A 21,594-nucleotide genomic window follows, 5' to 3' on the forward strand; every position below is an offset into this window, starting at 1 on the left:
GGCTCTGCTGCATCAGGAAGAATGCACGTGCGCTAGCCCACTCTGGTGGCAGTGAGTGGCAGCTGGTGTAGGCATGGAATACGTTGTAGATGAAATATTAAAGTGGAGCGTAAACGCGTTCGTTTCTTTAACAGTACCATGCAAGCGTCCAGTGTCCCGCCTGTAAGCACCTTGCCATGGCGACTTTACCGGCATCCGTCAGAACAGATGCCCGATGACTGTGGCAGCGGACACATCAGGCGAAGGTGGTGTGCTAAGAAGGAGCATTTCCTACAGAAAGAAACTTTCAATTTTGTTATTTCTTTATATACATTTGAAACACCTTTTAAAAATGATTATGCGCTGTTGAAAATTGAACAAACTTTATTTCATTGTATTCGTACCGACCTCTTATGTCACACACTTGTACAAAGCATTTCATTTCACCATCTTGATACGGCAGAACAAAAAGCAGGTCTACTACCATGCTCGACAATATGGGTGTTTCAGGTAGTAAAACACAAAAAAAAGCATATAAGATGTGTGTAGCGGAATTCATTGTAATACAAGAAGAGTAAACGCTTGCGGTATGCTTTTGTGCTTTTCGCTCTCGGTGTAGGCAGGAAATACGCAAACGATTGCCAATAACTTTAACTCACATTGAATAATTTGTGATAAAAGTTGAATAAAGATAATGAGACACTTTAAACTCTTAACGTCGTATGGTTGATTTACAAATAGCGTTTTCAATTGGCGGAAGCCGCACAAAATTTGTCGGTCTAGAATGACCAAACCTAATTGCTACAACCAACCATATGACGTTTAGTATAAGCGCATGCGACATCACAACAAGATAGCATGCAGAAATTTGAAAATTCAGATATCGTTCATTGGAAAATGAATGTGTGCAAGACGGTTTCATGAATCTAGACGAGCCTGTTCGCCTGAGTGCGCTCTTTTTCGATTCCTCTAGGATTAAAATTCTCTCTCATTGCCTTTCATGCTGTTTCTCTTTACTATCAATTTGTCCTGGTGCCGCACTTAAGTTTATGAAATATTGTTAGCTGAAGCATCAATTGCGCCCGACAGTTTTGCTGTTGTGGAGATTACCTGACAGATTCGGAATTGGTGTGAAATATTACCAGAAGCAGTGTGAATTTCTGAGTGTGTATGCATGAAAGAGAATTGCCGAGACTTGCACCGCTAATCACACGTATTTTGGCGCACAGTAAAACCTTGAGCAGGGAATGTGTTTCAAGAGGCATCTAAGAAATGCTTTTACCCTTCTCAAGGCATTTGTTAGGAGCAACCTATATGAAGCATACGCGAAGGTTGTGGGTTCGGTTCCCACCAGCGGCAAGTTGTTTTTTCATCCACTATAATTTCCATTAATTTATCGTTTCTTCATTCCATTTATTAAGCACAACTAACTTCCCCTATGTTGTCCTTGGTGTCAGTGTTTGTTGGCTTCTCATGATATGACTAATAAAAATCGGGCCCGTCGGTTAACCCCCTTTCTTCTCGTCTATATGAAGTACCTCACTTAAAAAAGAAATTCCTGCTAGCTTTAAATAGGCGCAAGAACTTTGCCAACTTTATACCTCGCAGAGACCTTGATCTGGAGATCATTATGCAAAGCGCGAACTTGAAGATGACAAACTATGTACCGTCGTGCTAGCCGCTGCATGCGTTTCGGTGCGTTGAAAGATTCTGTGGAAGGACATAAGGGACGAGTACTTATCAACTTTTACATTGCTTAAATCATTTGGAAGATAAACACAAAGCATCAAGTCGGTCATATAAAAATTTTGTCTGGAGCCTAAACTCCTCAGCATAAAATCAGAACAAAAAGCTTGTGCCAGAGAGGGCAGTTGTATAGCGACATCAAACGCAAAATTTGCTATTTTGTATATTCAGTTATACTCTTTTAAACAATACCCACGACCTTGCCCTTACGTTTTCACTTACTCGTCTGCATTTCTTTCAAGCTAAATACGAAACAGAGCCTTGCAGACTTACAACGGTAGCCATTGGTAGCACGCAAGATTACCTATCGATGGGAGAAAATTTTTCGCTGATGTAGCACCGGGTTGTTTAAGGCCGCATCTCATGGTCGTTGCTTTGGCGGCGGCATTTGCTTTAGAAAAACTGGTATATGTAACGCGCTTAGATGGAATATTTTTTCCACGTTCTGTGTTAGTATGCACGAGTGTAATACTATTAAAAAATTAGGACGGGAAGGGCGCAACAGTAAATCGATGCTCAATCAGCTTTCAACACGGAATGAACACGCATAATGAACACGGAATGCTTACTATGGCTCCAGAATCTGCCATTAACACTCAGTCACACCAGCCACTGGCCATCTCAGAGTGTAGCAAACTAACTTTCTCGCAGTGGCAACATGTCGTGTACCAGCCGGGAAGTACTGTATTGACAAGATGTTACACGGGAGACTGAACTCTTTTTAGCAGTCTGCAGGCACCGATTTTTGAGCTAGAGGGAAATGAGAACGTGCATATTGCATCGAATCATTTCTGAGATCCAACAGTCACGCTATCAATGAACCATCATATAAGACAAGGTGTGGAAACAAAGCAAAAAAATAGTGTTCTGCAGGTTTCCCGGACACTCCCATACAACGGGCATGAGTACATCAGTGTTCGTTTCGTCGGTCGCGATGAACTGTAGCAAATGAGCTTAACGTAACACGTTGCCTTTAATTACACAATGTAAGGGAAATAAATAACAAGAAAACTCCATTTATATTCAAAAACAAGAACAAGTTTGAACACGGCATTCGCTATTATATTGCCAAGGGTTGGCTCTGGAAGCCACAAAGATCATATGCAAATCTTACAAGCTTCAAATTTGTGCACATCATTGTCTTTCCGCAACCTGAATGCACAGTGCTCAGTGTAAAACCTGAACACAGCCCGAACGCAAGCCTCTGAAATAAAGGCTCCCATTTCACACCTGCGGCAATCGGAGCTTCAACCGGCGACATATAAGTTGCAGAAACGAAACCGGGGAAGCTCTGAATAATGCAGGTTTTGTCCCGTGGGATAAAACGCAGCATTTTAATAGGTAAAAGTTATCTAGAAGCAATCTTGAAAACCACTTACCTAGGCTATCAACACGGAAAAGGCGCAGTTAAATAACTGTTCTGTAAACTTTTACCTAGTAAAGACTTCACGGACAAATTACCTATTAGGCCCTTAATTAAGTACCGTTGCAGAGACAAAGAAAAACGTCCTTTGTTCTGTGTAATGTAATAGATAAATCTCTTGGTATTTATTGTAGGTTTTAGAGTATAGCATTGCGTATGCTGAATGTCAGTTGGTACATATACAGTATCGGTGTCGATCTTAAGTGCCTGTTCTTACAGTCCTCCTATAAGCAATAATACGCAATGGAGTGAATAGTATTATAAGAATTAGCTTCTTAATATACATAGCAGAGGATTATTCTCTGTGATTTTACATAATATAGTAAGACTGGGAAGGGGCATGAATTTTAAGGAATCCTTGGATTTTACGCTGATGACAAAGAATTTAAAAACACAGTCCCGGTTCATACGTAACTAATCGCTTTTACATAAGAAAGTACAGATGCTTTTCATGAATGTTCTCATTAAAGCATCATCACAGTCATCCCAGTGATCAAAGTGATTACAGCGTTTTCGGCATCGCACTTCTATTAACATCAATATACCGTGCGTTAAAAAAAATCCCTGCGAACTTCAACGTGAGGTTTTATCAAAAAATCGTGAAGCTCAGGATTCAACCACTAGTCTTCACGACGAAGATACGGTGGACAAGAGCCGGGGCTGAACCTGGGTGAAGTGAACGTATAAGTTGTACGGCTGGAAGGGTTGCATTTCTAAATGGGTGGGTTGACACTGGTTGTCATACATTATGAGCTTGTAGAAGAAGTCGCAGGGCGTCCACACGACGCTGAAATGAAGAGGGATAAACGTACACCACAGTGAGCAATGAAACCTAAGCACAAGTAACTTTATCTAGCACAGTTCAAGGAGTATAAGCCACAGATGTCCAGCCCTGCGTGGGAAATGAATTCACATTGCAGAAAAGTGCGCTGTTCAGTGGTGAAGTGGTCCTGAAGAAGGGATGAAGCGCCATTTTTAAGACCTCTTCTCTAGGTATTGTCGATATGCCCACAGATGCGTTGTCTGGTTTATATGAGAAGCCACCGTCCTTGAAAGACAATTGTGTAGCCGTAATGTGCGCGCACACTGCAACAGTTCATAGTCATCGTGTCTGCGATTCCCGTCGTCGCGTGAGCAAAATCACGCAGTTGCGCGCGCACACAGGCAACACCGTCGAGATGGTCTCATTAAGCGCTGGCAGTGGCGATGAATTCGGGACGTCCGCTGTTCTTGAACACCTTGCCAACCCCTCACTAGGCTGAACGCAGTGTCAGACGGCAATAATATAAGCTAGTCAGTTCTAGGACCTGTCAGCAATGTTTCACAATATGCGTTCAGCGCCACATGCAGAATCGGGAACACACACCCGTCGTTCGCGCACAACACGTCAGTAAAAAGCTGGCACAAGTTTCTGATGACACACTTTTCGACGAATTCTTGTAATCTCCGTCAAAATGATGATGCTGAATATTCTCTCAAGTGTATTTAGAGATTTGAGGAGAATATAAAGGGACTAGTTGGGCAGAGCTGTGGCTTTACTAGATAGCGGCAGTGTCCCACGATAGTGCCTTAGCAGTCGATGATGTCAGAACCAGACTTTCGCCGCCGGCCAAAAGCACCTACAAAAGAAAGAAAAAAGAAAAAAGGAAGTAGCAAAGGATATTATAAATCGGGAATGCGGAAGGCTACACCAGATTATGAGAAGAAAGATTATGAAATTATGAAATTATGAGAAGCATGGCTAAACTGATCAAAAGTGAAAAATGGGCGTCTTAGTATGGAAGTATGGCTATAGAAGCATTAGAACGATATCGAAAACAATATAGTAAGCAATATAAAGGAGATCCAAGTGCAGCCAAAGGAAAGCACCAAACAGTAGTTGGTAGGTAACAAGGGTGGATCCTCAACGCAGTCACACTTTGGTGACAAAGCACCTATTTTCTGCCCATGAAAAAAAAAAGACTAGTTTGCAGACAAAACACAGACCCTTTTCTTCTACTGCTGCGAGATTCTAGGGAGATATAACGAAAAAAAAATAATTGTAGGAGAGGCGTATGCTGAGACAGCGTGAACAATGAGGAGATGAAAAAAAGAGAACTAAATAAACATTTACACAATGTCTACACTTTGTCAAGTAACCCACATACTATGCAGTGGAAATGCACGATATAAACAATACGAGGGATACGCACTGTTACTAACCTGTTTAAACTGTATTTTACTATGACAAGAATTGTTTGTAGTGACATAAATAGAATTCTGATGGGTACGAGATGAAATTAGTACCTTACCGACGAAGACATTGCGTCACCGAGTCCAGTATTCTTCTTTTGTGCAAAGCCGCACACCCAAGGAAGAAATTCAGATGTAAATAACGCACCCTAAGGTTGAAAATATATTGCGAGCCATTCTTGCGTTATTTAAACAGTTATTCCGGTAATGTGCATAAATTGAGAGCATGTCGAGTATATTAGTGGTCTACGACTTATTTCAACGTTTTGCAACTAATGCACAAAATCAAGTTTTAAATAAAATTGATTAAACAAATTATGGCTATTATCTAAGCTTCTCTAAATGACGCACACCAGAATGCAAACTGGATACCAAAAACATAACACATTTAATAAAGACGTATGTAATAAACAAGCTAGGGGAGGAAGTCTGGAAATGGTCGAAATCTCAGAAAAAACCTCAAACGCCAACTGTAATTAAGCTTTACTACGGATGTGCTACTCGCAAACTAATACTATATAATAGTGAAGGAGTCTTGGCAAGGCTGCTCAGCTGGTAACTGTGTATTTTGCTGTTTTTCTGTCAGATTGTTCCGTCAGGCATTTCCAACACTTAGTACCTGCCCCTCTAGCAGGCTCAGTACAGACAGTCTGCTAGCTATAACAAACAAAAAGAATTTTGGTGACTTTTTTTGACGCCTCGTCAGTGATTTCGTTGGGACCATGCTGTAAATGGGCGATTCCCAATTTGTTGGTCCACGTGCAAAATAGACGTCTGCTAGGATCGCTGCGCAAAAGGGGGCAAAAGTGAGTTGTTTTGTTGTTCCGGGCTGAAACACGTTGGCGGGCTAGTTGGTTCGAATTCATGATAAGAGTGTGTAGCGCGACTGAACGAGGACCAGCAACGCTGCTCCATCCGACCCTGAAATTTCAGCTGCGATTAGAGATGACATGCGCCAATACAAAAGTGGGAAGTTCAGCAACCCTCACCTCTTTCTGAGAAATTCTGGCGACGTTATCTGCCAAGGTATCCGCGAATAACTTTGTTTACACCTCACCCTTTTATTCGCCTGCATTAGATTATGCATTAGAAAGATTATGCTTAAGTGCGTATGTCCGTCCGTGGCTGAGCTGGCAGCGATAACGACGCACTATACAGGAAAATGTGTATAAGCGCCAGGATGGCACTTAACAAAATGGTATGACCTAAAAGGATGAAAAGAGCGCTGAAACGGCGACACACGGAATGAAAAACGCACAACAATGGGCATTTAGATTCATTTTAGATCACAGCGCCTGTGGTGCGGGTTTGTTGCCTTTCAGATCATGCTTTTAACCAACTAGCCCAGCGCTGCACACTGCAACAAGTATGCTCAATGCTTGCGCAGCATGCTTCACAGAGTGAATTCTAGAATTAACCTCCACGCTTAGCGCCACTCAATATAAAGTTTCTGCCTATGACTGCGCTAACGTTTCTACTAAATACGGCAGTAACCTAGGTCTTTACCAACTTCCACGCCTACTTTTCTGCTAGAATTCATTGTTCTATGGCGCAACGACGTTCGTTCTTGCTACAGAACAGCCCATCGTTACAACTGATAGACGTTGTTTACATGCATTGCTTCGAAGGGCGAACAATGGACGAAACTGTAGCTACAGTAAAATCGCCTGTCTGCATCGTGAATAACTTCTGCAGAGAGAGAGAAATATATATATATATATATATACATATATATATATATATATATATATATATATATATATATATATATATATATATATATATAAATATATATATATATATATATATATATATAAAGAGCCGAAAGAGACGGCGGTTCACCAAATGAGAGATTCCAGTTTTTTACCGTGCACTCGGGTAAGGGAAATAGGGGTTGGAAAGAGGGCGGAGCAGCTTCGTCGATGCGTTCCTCGCAGATAAGAGAGAGTTGTTGCATGCGCGGTATTCCGGTAACAGCAAGTGAATTGGGTCTTTTACCGGATGAGCGAAGGCGCAAACGTGAATAACCTGCACGGTGCAGCTGGTGACACAGAGCTCAACCAGATCAACACAAAGCTAATATTGCTAATATTACTTTCATTCTGTTTTAAGTTCTTGGCAGCAACACGACTACGTCACTGCCGAAAATTTACACCAGCAGATATGTAGAATACACTTGGTTGCTGCAATATAAGCTCTGTGTTTGTCCAGTTGAGCTCTGCTCTATCACGGCTTGAACCATGCAGGCCATTCATATTTGCTCATCCACTCATGCAGTAACCCATCCAATTCGCTTGCGTTTACTGAAGTACCGGAAACAGTAAAACTCTATAATCTCCCTGGTGATTTGCTAGCCGCTGAAGAATGACTTAGTAAATCTCCACTCCTTTTCATACATTGTTTGAACCCTCAAGAAACATAGGGTTACCACAGAAAAAGCTAAGGGTAAAAAAATTCCGTAGGATATCTCTATTGCGAAATCCTTGATTCCCTGCACAGTATTCCTGCTTGCACCTATAAAGCCATATAGGGACAACCAGGAATATTGTACCTAGCTTATAGGATTTTCTGATATGCGGATGCAACTCAGGATGAATGCCGACGCTTAATGCAATTAACATCGAAGCAATGCAACAGCACACCATACTGCCGCCATCGAAAAGCGCGATGTACGAGGAATGCATGCAGCCCAGCTTTTCTCTCGCGCATCTTTCTCACGCTGTGCCCATGGGCAGCGCTACCGCTAAGTCATCGCATGGCGCGTATTGAGCATATTAAGCCGAAATTTTGTTCTAACTGGCTCACGGGTCGAAAAAGTGGCCATCCAGCGTAATTGAGCAATTTACAATCTGGCTTTATGGCACCAAAATTTAATGAATGAATGTGTGTAGTTTAGTGTCGCGAAGGCAAAGTATGGCCAAAGAGCGCCATGTTAGTGAGTTAACACTGTAGTTATAAATTCTGAGAAGTAGATGAGACGTGGCTGTAAGTGGACCTAAATATAGCCGTTCTAAAGTGCACAAAATCTACATGTATTGAAATTATGGCAATGACCAATGATGTGTACTAAGAACATGAAGATGCACTTCGAAAGAGCGATACAATATACAAAATATACCCGATGCCAAAATAGGCTGGAAGCATTACTGTTTAATCTGAGCCCTTGAAATACAAGGGCCTGGAGGCATGTGCTATATAAAGCCACTGTCACAGCAGCATCCTCAGAAGAGAGCAAGCACTACGAATTTATTCGGCTTATAACATGTAGGCCAACCTCGTTCAGGAAAGCTAGAACTGCTTTGGTGCTAAAAAGCAGTTCTTCACCAAGAAGCATAATGGGATGGAGAGGGACAGAATAGCGGTATGCTATAGGAAAATGTTTCCCTCTTTGTCGGCTTCCTGACACTCAAGAAGGACGTGGAAGACGGTCATCCTCCCACCACATCCAGCACATGGGGTGCCATTAGTGCGCCCTATTCTGCGACGACAGAATAGGACATCAGTCTGTACTGTTTTCGTTGAGGAGGGCTAGAATCCTAACTGTGACTAAGTTAGGTAAAGCCTATTGTTTTAACATCTCACAGGCGTTGCCGGTGGCTTTGCAGTTTATTTCGTAAAAAAAGGACTGCGGTCGGTAGTAGGGACAGCAGCGCTGGGAGTAGCCTGCAATGTAATTGATATGGTCATTCGGTTTGCTACCACATTAACCTCGATGCCTCTATAGCCAGGCAACCAGCATACAAGGACGTGCTGATTAGATACATAAGCTCTACAGGGAACGGAATAGAGCTCAATAACTGCAGGATTATTGGGTTTACAGGGTGACATCAATGCTTTTAGGACTTGTAATGAGTCTGTAAATATAATTGTTTTTTCAATTCTTGATTTCCTTGTATGATTCACAGTTTACAATAGTGCATGAGCCTCAGCCGTAAAAATAGTTGTTGCCGCGTGCAGTACACCGCACTCCCGAAAGGATGGACCAATGCCTGCAGAGGAAACCCACGGCATGCGACTTAGAAGCGCCTGTGTAAAACTTTGTGCCCGAGTACTTTGACTGGAGTTCTAGGAAATACATTTTAATGTGTGCCTCTGGCACGTGCTTAGTGACCTCTGCAAGCAATATGTCACACTCCATAAGCTGCTGCTTCCACGGTGGCAACAGTTTCTCTGAAGCCATAGGACAATGTTCAAGCCACGAAACACCCACTTCCTGACTAAGGTTCCTGACACGCAGAGAACAGCTTTCTGGCTGCACGTCGGTTATACCGTTTATGGTTGAATAAGAAGGGCGTTCAATGTTCGAGTTTACTTTCAGAAAATCTGTAAAACTACTGCATGACCACTGCAAATAAAGTGACCACTGATTCGACTTCACGTGGATTCTCTGAATCGGGCTTGTCCTGAATTCACCGGCCATGAGACGGGTACGCAGGTGGTGAACGGGGTCTAAGATTAGTAATGCACTTGGCGTTGCGGAAGGATACATTATAGCTCCGTAAACTAGGCGTGAGCGGCCAAGACTGTTATAGAAGTTGAGGAAACGCTTTTGATCACTGTCCCATGTTGTGCATGACAAAAGTTTTAATAGGTTCATTTTATTCAGGAATTTAGCCTTGAAGTATTTGATACGCGGGATAAATATAGGTTTTAAGTCCAATATAATGACGAAAAACTTGTGCTCTCTGCTTACAGGTAATATGCTACCAGAGAACTCAACAGCAGGTTGTGATACCATTCCTCTCTTATTTGTGGAAAGGACGCATGCCCTTATAAAAATGAACGTTAACATTCTTTAGAACTCCTACCAACTTTATATTTACTTTATTGACAGTCTATTTACATTTACATTCTAGTAACCTTTGTTCATACACAGTCAAAAGACTTCCTTCTTACTTTAGTATAAAGAATATTTTCAATACACCGTTAAAAGGCTTTCTTCTGACTTTTGTATAAAGAATGTTTTAAATACACCGTTAAAAGACTTTCCTCTGACTTTTGTATAAAGAATATTTTAAATACACCGTTAAAAGACTTCCTTCTTACTTTTGTATAAAGAATATATTCAATACACTGTTAACAGACTTTCTTCTTACTTTTGTATAAATAATGTTTTAAATACACCGTTAAAAGACTTCCTTCTTACTTTTGTATAAAGAATATTTTCAATACAGAGTTAACAGACTTCCTTCTTACTTTTGTATAAAGAATGTTTTAAATACACCGTTAATAGACTTCCTTCTTACTTTTGTATAAAGAATATTTTTAATACACCGTAAAAGATTTCGTTGTTACTTTAGTGGCAGAATATTTTAAGGTCCCCATCAACATGTATTTTTCTAGCTTTTGTCTCTGTAACCACTTTAGTACTGCGAAAAAAGGCTCGTTACTTTTGTGTAAAGAATGTTTTACTATACATCACCGAAGTATTTTTTTTTTGAAGGACATGTATCCAGTACGTCCACAGCTCGTACTGTTTGCCGAAAAATATTTAGAATGGGAAGTAACTTGAAAGTTTTTGATAAATTTTTCTAACACACATTAATGCCGATATATGACATACTCGGGAGTCAAGCTCTTCGTTTTAAATAATAGTCCCAATCCAAGTCGGCAGCCAATTGTTGACGGAGTGCTACTAAAATGTTTAAAGAAATATGTTCGTAAACTGTTAGAACTAATATTTTTAAAGGTTCTACTGGACTACGTGAGCGTGCGGTGACGTCAGCACCCTCCGAGAAAAAATGCTTGCGCTACACCACCTGACTGGTATGATAGCGGACTACTATGCAGCCCGCGCACCAGTTGCAGAGCTTTATCCCGACCTTGGGGCTGGTTAATTAAAGGCCGATTTATGCTTGAGCCGTGACGCGTGCAGTCGTGACAAAAACTGTACATTTCGCCCACTGGTTCATAAATTTTGGCATTCGCTGGCGATGGTAGCTTGCTGTGTGTGAAAACAGATTGAAAAGAAATAATTATGCACTCTTAATATTCAGTGATCTTGCTTCACAACACGGCACAACACATTTTGAGCTCCGACAAGGGGTCATCATGACATCTGTAATAATGGCATTCCGTATACCAAGAGCCAGGATATCAAAGGCCATGCTTTTGCCGTGCTTCGCGCGTCTGAAAACTGCTAACGTCATAGCCGCCACGCTTTGGACATGTATTTGACTATAAATATAGTACTACAATGTGCTTCACCGTTGGGCGCCAGAGAGCAAAGTTTTGTCTTCGAAAGCAGCAAGTGCTAAAGGATGCTCTTGCGCAAAATAGAATAAACACATAATATACCCAATATGATTTTATTTTACTATGTTTATTACATTTCGAGAAATAGTTGGTTTTCAGAACAATAATTGTCTCGAAAGATAAAACTATGCAGCCCCTAAATGCCCAACAAAATCGAGCCGGCTGTCCAGTCAGTTTTTTTTTTTTTTCAACCTTGGCCACGAGGGACATTCCTCCCTCTAGGTGTAGTTCCCAGAAAGGGGTGCGTACAAAAAGGCCGGCCACAGCTTTCACCAAGAGGCGAAGCATGTCTAGGTGTGAGTTAGCCATCGCAAGGTAGTGGGGGAGGGGGGGGGGCACGTTTCGGCTTAAAGAGGGGCTTTAGTTCCGCGGTGGTCAAGGCGAAGCAGGTGGATGGAAAGAATGTCCCATGCCACTCCCGCGCATGCGCACAAATTTGACAGTTGGCCGAGTCGAGGCAAAGAGGGAGACCATCGCAATCGCTATCAGTTGCTTTGCGACACCTGCATGGCACGGTCGGAGCGATGTAGGTTTCGTGGCGTATTGTAGCAGAAATCTAGCTATTTTTCCTTCTATTTATTCTTATGCTGTGTTGTGGCTAATTGATCGATGCAAGCCAACCAGCAAGGTGTTTTCGAAGCCCACGGATCTTTCTTCGTTCCGTGATGTGAGCGTTTCTGGAACTTCTCTGCCAGCTGCGATGCAGTGTCGTGTGACGTGATTTAATATTGGCACTGTCCGTGTTTTAAACTGCGCAAATAGCGAACAGCTGTTCCTCAAGACGGTTATGCGCCGAAGTTTTCTCTATCTCCAAACTCTAATAAAATGTATGTTCTTTTCCATCATCTTTCATAAACATATTATTTTGATGTTATTTTATTTCTGTTTCTTACGCCGCATTTTGGCAGGTTATTATAGCGCGAACTGTAACGACGTGAAATGTTTTAAGAACGATTGTCTTACATTTTCCAGCTGCCCCGCGTCATGCGGTTCGCTTGAAGTTGCTATAAACAAGAAGCGTGCGAATACTTCGTTTTCACAGCGTTCGCAATGACTTAATGTGTTAAATATTGTCTGATATTAAAATCATTCTTTGCTCTTTCCTACTCTGGCTGCACTTAGTGAGAGATAGTAAAATATTGAGCGTATAGTTTCACGGTTCACAATTACATGTTTCAGCGAACCGGTTCACAATGCCATAGGTTGCACGGGTTAGACAAGTGCGAATGTGAAAGAAAATCATTCGCACTTGTTTAACCATTGCAACCAATGTCATTGTGAACCGGTATTTTTTGACACTGATATTTTGTTTTCGAGTAAAAATAAACGATCACGTCAAATTACAGAAGCGTTCCATATAATAAGGCGTGCTTAAATATGCGTCAGTCAGCCATTGGTTGCTATCACTGACAAAGCATTTGTATTCTTGAATACTGCTTCAGGCTCTGTAATCTGCTTATATAAATATGGATGACACGTTTTGCACATGCTCGGTGCAGCTAGCTGGCGCTGCTACGTTCAGTCCTTCGAAAAATAACCAGCTGTGAGTAAGCGCTCGCGTGTCCACCGTCTCTGCGTCCGTGTCCGATGTGCGCGCTACAAATTTCACCACGAATAAACCATGCAATTAACTTTTTGAGTGAGTGACTCATTTATGCAGATAATTGGTAGAGAAAACATTTTGGAGACTTTCTTAATTTTAATAACACGTAGTAAATACAACGCAGCAAAAGATACGCATTGCAAAATGTTCCTCATCCTTGCCATCTCCTCTGCAAGTAAGCAGGGATGACTGTTACAATTTTAGGATTCATGTGAACCCTGTTAAAAAGCTGTTCTGTGCATGTGATATGCTAACCTGAACATGATGCTAACACTGACCATCTTGTTTCTGTGCAGGGTTGGTTCATTCTGCAAACATTCTCAGACATCAGTTCTGAATCTAAAAAATACATTATAATCGATGCTTGCTAGAGACTATGCGACAGCTGCCATGCCGCAATCAACTAAGTCATTATTGATTTATTATTTTTATTAACTTCTCTACTACTTCTCTCACAGTTCTGTGTAAATATTTTTGTGTGAATAAAATTCTTTCAGTGCAAACTTGCATTTGTTTTCCATGTACATGCACCTTCTAGGTTTCATACTGCCTTTTACCAACATGTTCACGCATACTGACAAGTTTTTACACTATGCTACTAGGTCGTATGTGGGACAAATGTTACTAGGGGGATAATAAGACCTCAGTAGCAAGTACACAAGCACATGGAAGTAAAATATTGCCAGAGTGTTACTAAAGAGCCTAAGGACTTGTGTTGGTTGGTGGTTAGTAGAATGTTTACAGACCATCTATGAACATGCTTCAATTGAAGTACGGTAGCCAATTCTTGATGGCATCCAATTCTTGATAGGATGTTACTCGGGTGTTTAAAGACAAATGTTAATAGGTGATTGGTAGGAAGTTGGCAGAACGTTTACAAACATTGTTCAATTGGAAGAATGTTAATACGGTGTATAAAGAAAGCTTGTTAATAGGGATTGGTAGGAAGCCAACAGAAAATATATGAAAATATTTCTTTTGAAAGAATGTTAATATGGTGTATAAAGAAAGCTTGTTAATAGGGGATTGGTAGGAAGTTAACAGAATATATATGAACATTTCTCTTTTGAAAGTATGTTACTAGGGTGTATAAAGACAAATGTTCATAGGAAATTGGTAGGAAGTTTAAAGACATCCTATGAACATGTTTCTATTGGAAGTTGGTGGCCAATTGTTTCTAGGATGTTACTAGAGCGTTGTTAGGATGTATAAAGACAGCTGGTAGGATTTCAATTGACTGTTGGTAGGTTCTAGTAACAAAAGTCTAAAGAGTGTCTAAAGAATGTTGCTAGAAATTTTTATAAGGGACTTTTCCGTGGGCTCAACCTAAGCTATTTTCAGCAGCCGATTTAGTCATTTTATTTAACCCATGCTGGACACGTCGTTGGTAGACAGAAATGTTTCACGATTCAAAACCAATCTGCACATCATATTTATGCACAGAGTAGAACATTGTTCGTAGGATAGCCGTTCGCAGAGAATTTATTTTCACAATAAACAGTGTAGAGCTAAGCACAGCGCTTTGCGGGACACCAGTTTACTGGGTGAAAGACCTCGAAAAGTGCTGACCGACCCATAAACGAAAGGTGCGGTTAGAAACGTAGCTTTCAATTGTACATAACATATTGCCACCGGCAAAGGTCTCGGATAATGCCGAAGCACCATATGCTGTCATATGCTTTCTCGAAGTGAAGAAATACAGAGAGAGAAAGTTGTCTATGAAGGCGTCCTTTATACCTGCTTCAATGCAGACAAGGTGCTCTGTAGTCGACCTAACTTCTCAGAAGCCAGACTGGTATGCATCTAGCATTCCGTTCCTTTCTAGGAGATAGGCTAGGCGCCGGTTTACCATCTTTTCAGAGAGCTTGCACAGACTGCTTGTCAAAGCAATAGGTGTGTAGCCGCTAGGTATGGAGGGGTCCTTGGCTTGTTTAAGTGCGCAAATTCCTATTTCTTCTTTCCAAAAAGATGGAATGTACCCAGCAGCCCACATGAGATTTCAGAGAGGGAGAGATGTTTTTTTCCTGTTTCAGGGTGTAGGTGCTGGATCATTTCACACATAATATTGCCACATGTAGGTAGTGAGTCGAGGGCAAGAGTGGGTCGAGCCCGAAAGAAGAAAGAAGACCACGCTTCTCTGCCCTGATCGCGAACCAACCAGGACAGATGCGTTTTTCCAGGAGCCAGCTACTCTGCGGTTTATTAAACCCCCAAGAGTACTTCTGAAGCCTCGTGGCAAACTAGTGGAGGTGTGGGATAACCCTCACGGATGTTGCAAACTCCTCCAAGGATCTGCACTACGAATCTAGTACCATTTGATACTCCCGTGCATTGAGCCAGCCACAGGATAAAGGGACTAGCCCGGGAAGTCGTCGACGCTACGGTTCCCACTTCAACCGGTATGACCAGCAGTTCCGCTCAACCCGCCCCAACGGGTACGGAGAGGATGATGTTTAATCGGTATGCACTTAGAGAGCCCACAGGTCCCGTGAACGTTCCGTGGCGCAGTGTTCGAAGACGTCGAAGACTGGATGGTCGACTTCGAGCGCGTGGCCGCCTTGAACCATTGGGACGACGCGGCAAAACAGAGACACATCTATTTCTACCTGGAGGACGGTGCGCGTACATGGTTTCAGAACCATGAGGAGCAACTGACCTCGTGGCACGAATTTTGTTGTCGGCTTCTGAAGACCTACACCAGTACTGATCGCCACGAATGAACGGAACTAGCGATTCAGGCCTGCCTCTAGTTGCCAAACGAAACTTTGACCCCATACATAAAAAAAAAACGACGCGCCGTTTCCGACGAGCTGACCCAGGAATGATGGAGCAGAAAAAGTTACGTCGTCTGAGACGAGGGGTCAACGACCAGCCCTTTGCTGGTGTCGTCCGGAGCCCTTCGAAGACGGTCGCGGAATTCTTGTCCGAGGCTCTGACAATGGAAAAGATGCTTCTGCATCGGTCCTACCTACATGAGCGGCAAGTGAGCAGCATGGCACGACCGCTGCTGACATTTTCACGACGATCGGAAGCAATAAAGTCTATAGTGACTGCCTGCGAGAGCTCATCCGCTCTGTAGTTCGTGCAGAGTTGCAAAAGGCCGGCTTCACAGTAACACCGCACCCTACACTAAGCTTCCTTACAAGCGTTATCAAGGACGAACTGCACCAGGCCCTCCGTGATACCTTGCGTCCTGATAATGCTGCGGCTTGACCTACTGAATACCGCCGAGCGACCTACGCGGAACCCTGAGGCACCTTGCTTCCTCTCCGCCGCTGTTCGTTCGTGCTCCCCCTACAGTGTCACTTCAGTCTGCGCAGCCGATATCATACTGCGAAGCTGGTTACACGCTACCGCCCTTTGCTCAAGCCGCTCCAGTTGCCCATCGTCCGGAGCAACCGGTCCACTACATCGTCGATAGACGCACGTCGCCTCGGAAGTCGGTGCTTTGGCGTGCTTCCGATCGCCGGCCTCTGTGCTTCCACTGCGGTGAAGCTGATCACCTGTACCGCCGATGCCCATACCGGTGCCTTGAACTTCGCTGCTTTTCCGCGTAGTCGCCGCCGCCCCGGAACATTAAGGACTACTTCTCTCAACAGCGCTTGCCAAAGCCTGCCGGGCGGCTGTCATGATCACCATCTACGAGCCAATTTTCACCTCCGCCCCAGCGGTATAGTACCGCGCGGCCGCCTTGTCCCCACCGGGAAAACTAACTAAAGCGATCTTTGGGAGCAAGGTCGCTGACGATCGAAGCGCTGCAGATTCCCGATCGACGCAGACACGGACAGATCCCGATCCGACTAACACAACCTGCTCCTGTAAAGGACGACCGCCTTTCTCTCGATATAGCAGTGACTATTGACGGTTACGCCGTTAGTGTTTACTGGACACCGGCGCAGGATACTCTATATTAAGCGGTAAAATGGCAACGCAGCTCAAGAAAATAATCACGCCCTCTTATAACTCGCAAATTCGGACGGCTGGCGGACACGTCGTTACCCCACTGGGCACCTGCACGATTAGAGTTGAAATTCAAGGATCTACATTCGTAGCGTGTTGCCTTGTCTTACACGCATGCTCCCGCGGAAATATTCTTGGTGTTGACGTCCTGCAGGAATATGGCACTATTATTATTCTTCAAGAGCGTTGTATAACATTGTCAACCGACCTAGCAATCGACTTGTAGGACTATCAACGGCGTATCGACGTACTTCGTATTTCTGGAGACAGTGTAACGCTTCCTCCACGAGCCAGTGTCCTCGTCGACGTGACATGCGATGGCTTACGCAATGGCGAATCGGCGGCCGAAACTAATTTGGAACACCTCCTGAAGTAAGGTGTTTGTGTGGCTAGAAGTGTTATACAGCTTCGCGATGGCCAATAGCAATTGCCCGTTACTAACTTTAGCAACGAGCATCGACACCTTCTCCGCGGTACTTCGATAGCGTTTGCAGACGAAGTAGCAAACGTTTACAACTGTCTCACGTCGGAAGTAGTGGAGACAGGACACACGTCTCTGAGCCATATCGACATCAATTCTGAACGGTCAGCCAGTAGCCAGATAGCAGGGAGCAAGTTCTTGCATGAATTCCGGACCTGCTTCGCCAGTTCTTCAAAGATACGCAAGACTCCCATCACTAGACACAGGATCATCACGTTCGAGGAGCACGCCCGACACACCAGCAGCCTTACCGCGTGTCGGCATAAAAACACGAAGCCGTAAGTACGCAGGTCAGGGAGATGCTTGACGATGGCGTTATCGAACCTTCCAACAGCCCGTGGTCGTCTCTGGTCGTTCTTATCAAAAAGAAAGACAGAACGCTCCGCTTCTGTGTCGAATACCGAAAGCTTAACAACGTGACTAAAAATAACGTGTACCCTCTGCCGCGTATCGACGACTCGTTAGATAGGCTACGGCATGCCAACCATTTTTCTTCTCTCGATTTCAAAAGTGGCTACTGCCAAATCGGGGTAGACGAACTAGACCACGACAAAGCAGCCTTTGTGACTCCAGATAGTCCCTACGAATTTTGAGTCCTATGTTTTGGCTTGTGTTCAGCCCAGGCTACATACCAGCGAATCCTGGACACTGTCTTCACAGGACTGAAGTGACAGACTTGTTATGGGTACTTTGATGATGTGGTCTATCTTCTGAAAGTTCGAGCAGCATCTTCACCGCCTGCGGAGTGTGCTAGAAGCAATCCTATTGGCAGACCTCACACTTAAGCCGGAAAAGTGTCACTTCGCTTCTGAAGAGCTCAAGTTGCTCGGGCATGTAGCAACCGCGAAAGGCATCGGACCCGGTGCAGACAAGCTTGCCGCTTTGGCCACAATTCCAGCTCCTGCCGGTAAAAAGGCTCTCCGGCGCTTCCCCCGTTTGTGTGCTTACTATTGCCCGTTTATTAATGGCTTTTCGAAGATAGCGGAGCCTCTGACTCGCCTTACGAGAGACGACACGCCATTTGTCGATCATAATGAGCAACAGGGAGCTTTTGATTGAATTACCGCAGTGCTTACAGTCAGCCCCCGTTCTAGCACATTTTGACGATGATGCCGATACAGAGGTGCATATCGACGCCAGTAGCATTGGTCTTGGCGTAGTGCTTGTCCTGCGCCAAGATGTAGTGGAAAGAGTTACAGCCAATGCCAGCCGCTCACTGAACCGCGCAGAGGTAAATTATTCCACTACAGCGAAGGAATGCCTCGCAATCGTGTTAACAATTATCAAATTTCGCCCCTACCTCTGTGGTAGTGCCTTCAAAGTGGTGCCGGACCAGCATGCACTCTGTTGGCTGGCAAGCATGCGCGACCCTTCAGGACCACTGTCGCAGTGGAGCGTGCGGCTACAGGAATTTGACGTTACTATTAGATATGAGTCTGACTGCAAGCACGAAGACGCTGATACACTGTCCCGCGCACCCACTGATCGTGTTAGTCAGGAAATAGAGGACGATGACGGCTTCCTGGGCGCCATTAGTTCGTCGGACTTGATCAGACGGCAGCGTGACGATGCTGAGATTCGACCGATCATCCATCATTGAGAGGGCCGCGGCACAGCCATACCACTCCATCTCCCACTCGTGAACATACTTCTGCATATACGAGACAACGTGCTGTATAAGAAGAGCGCCCGTTCGAATAGCCGTGCTTACGTCCTGGTGGTTCCAAGAGACGTACGAGACGGCGTCGTCTTCGCTTGCAATTACGAACCCACATTTGGCCATTTAAGCTACTCAAGAACACTCGCTAGAGAAAGCGAGATGCACTACTGGCCCGGGCTTTGGCAAACGACAAACAGTACTTTCAATGCTGTTGTGAATGCCAGCTTCCTTCAGCCAATCGAAGCACCTTAGACGCCTTTCAAGCAAGCAGGCATGGACATTTTCGGACAGTTTCGTCTTTCTGTCGACGGCAACAAATGCGTGATCGTCACGACTCATTATTTAACACGTTATGCTGAGACGCAGGCGATCCCATGAGCCACGGCTTCAGAGGTAGAACACTTCTCCATGCACCTCATCGTACTGCGTCAGGGTGCTCCCTCCACGGTCATAAGGAACAGGGGGACAGCATTCGCAGCCCAGCTTATGGATGAAGTTTTTGCATTAAGCAACACCTGGCATCGATCGATGACCGCGTATCATCCAGAGACCAAAGCACTTACCGAGCGACTGAATAAGACGACCACAGACATGATCACCATGTACATCGACGCTCAACAAAAAACATGAGATCGGATCTTGCCTTGCTGACCTTCGCGTATAACACCGCCGTGTAAGAGACGACGCAATTCACGCCATTTCGCATCCTCTACGGTCGCGATGTCCAGACGATACTGCATGCTATGCTGCCGTATCGAGACGCCGACCACTTGACTATTGACGCCGATTAATTTGCAGAGCGTGCCAAGCAAGCCCGCAGCTCGCGCGGCTGCGCATCGGCTAGCGGCAGCAGCCGGACGCACGACGCTACAACATCCGCCACAGGGACACGTCCAGCTACCCCGGAGACCAAGTTTGGGTGTGTATCCCTGTTCGCCGGCGTGGCCTCTGTGAAAAGTTGCTGCGGTATTTTGGTCCTCATGAAATACTACGCCACGTCAATGACGTTAACTACGAAGTGGTACCGGACACAACGTAGCAGACACGGACCTGGACACAAAGATAACTGAGCTCGGACATAGTTCATGTCGTGCGCATGAAGCCGTAAACTGCGCGTTCATAACGTTTCTTTTTTTCTCTCATTCACCCTTCTTTGTTTCTGCTTTTCACTTATTTTCGTGAGTTCGCCTCTCTGTTCATTAATTGTGCCAACGGCACGTTCCTTTTTCTTTTTTGCACTTCCGCTTTGTTTGTGTTGCATTATTTGCTTGTTTGTTTGTGTTGGTTTATCGCTTACGCCTATTTTGTCGCATCGAGACGATCCTTTTTGTTCTGATGAGGGGATAATGTCACATGTAGGTAGAGGGTCGTGGGCAAGAGTGGGTCGAGCCCAAAAGAACAAAGTCCGCTCTTCTCTACTCTGCTCGCTAGCCAACCCCAACAGACGCGTTTTTCCAGGAGCCAGCTGCAGCTTCCAGGAGCGAGCTACGGTTTATTAAACCCCTAACAGTACTTCTGAAGGCTCGTGACAGTATGGTTGCCGTCTGATGCCGAACTGTTGCAGCAAACTATAGAAATATTAAGTTCGGCTGAACTAAATGAGCCGTTGCAACCTTCAATCAGTGCAGATTTTCAACCAAGGTGCGGTTGAAATCAGATTTCGACGACCGCCGACCACGTTCGCTGCTATCGCTGCGTTTTGGTTATAACTTGTTTTTGTGGGCACTAGTTCGCGCAATAAATGTTAGTTTCGGGTTTCACAAATTGTCCCTTTATTATTCACCGTCACTACTACGTGACAATATCATACTTCTGTTTAAAAAGCAGTGCTGCAAAGTTGAACGACAGATACGAGTACAGCACATGCGATACACATCTATTAACTGTTTCTTGAAACAAGTGTGGGTGTACATTGTGGGCAACATTGCGGCAACATTGCGGGCCCACAATGTACACTCCCTATTTCGGTAAATAGCTTAGGCAAACTTTCATGTTCCGTCTTTTCACGGAGCTCCAGAAGGAGATCACCGCTCGCCATCGTTTGATGCTTTATAGCCTGCGCCAGGACCTTCAGTAAATGATTTGGCAACCACGAAAGGTGAAATAATTCTCACTGTCTTATATTGTTTCTCGGAATGTATTACGTGGTATCTCGCAAAGTTCTCTTTTTGCGGTCCGAAAAGCTGCAACATTACATCGGTGCGCCCTCTTTTTTTGAGGGCGATCAAGTAGTTGGCAAAAGTGCTTGCCGTTAG

At 44.2% G+C, this 21,594-nt stretch overlaps 1 protein-coding gene across 1 annotated transcript in view; it reads right to left on the reverse strand.

Annotated features, from left to right (window-relative positions):
- Positions 1-385: 385 nt before the first annotated feature.
- Positions 386-21,594, reverse strand: part of LOC142583408 (cell adhesion molecule Dscam1-like) — a 680,687-nt gene continuing 659,478 nt past the window's right edge. Inside the window, exon 38 of the mRNA XM_075693861.1 lies at positions 386-4,767. Coding sequence (XP_075549976.1) covers positions 4,718-4,767 — 50 coding nt within the window. The 3' untranslated portion in view covers positions 386-4,717. The remainder of the gene's footprint in view (positions 4,768-21,594) is intronic.

This window comes from Dermacentor variabilis, chromosome 5 (genome assembly GCF_050947875.1).
Source record: "Dermacentor variabilis isolate Ectoservices chromosome 5, ASM5094787v1, whole genome shotgun sequence".
Classification (NCBI taxonomy): domain Eukaryota; kingdom Metazoa; phylum Arthropoda; class Arachnida; order Ixodida; family Ixodidae; genus Dermacentor; species Dermacentor variabilis.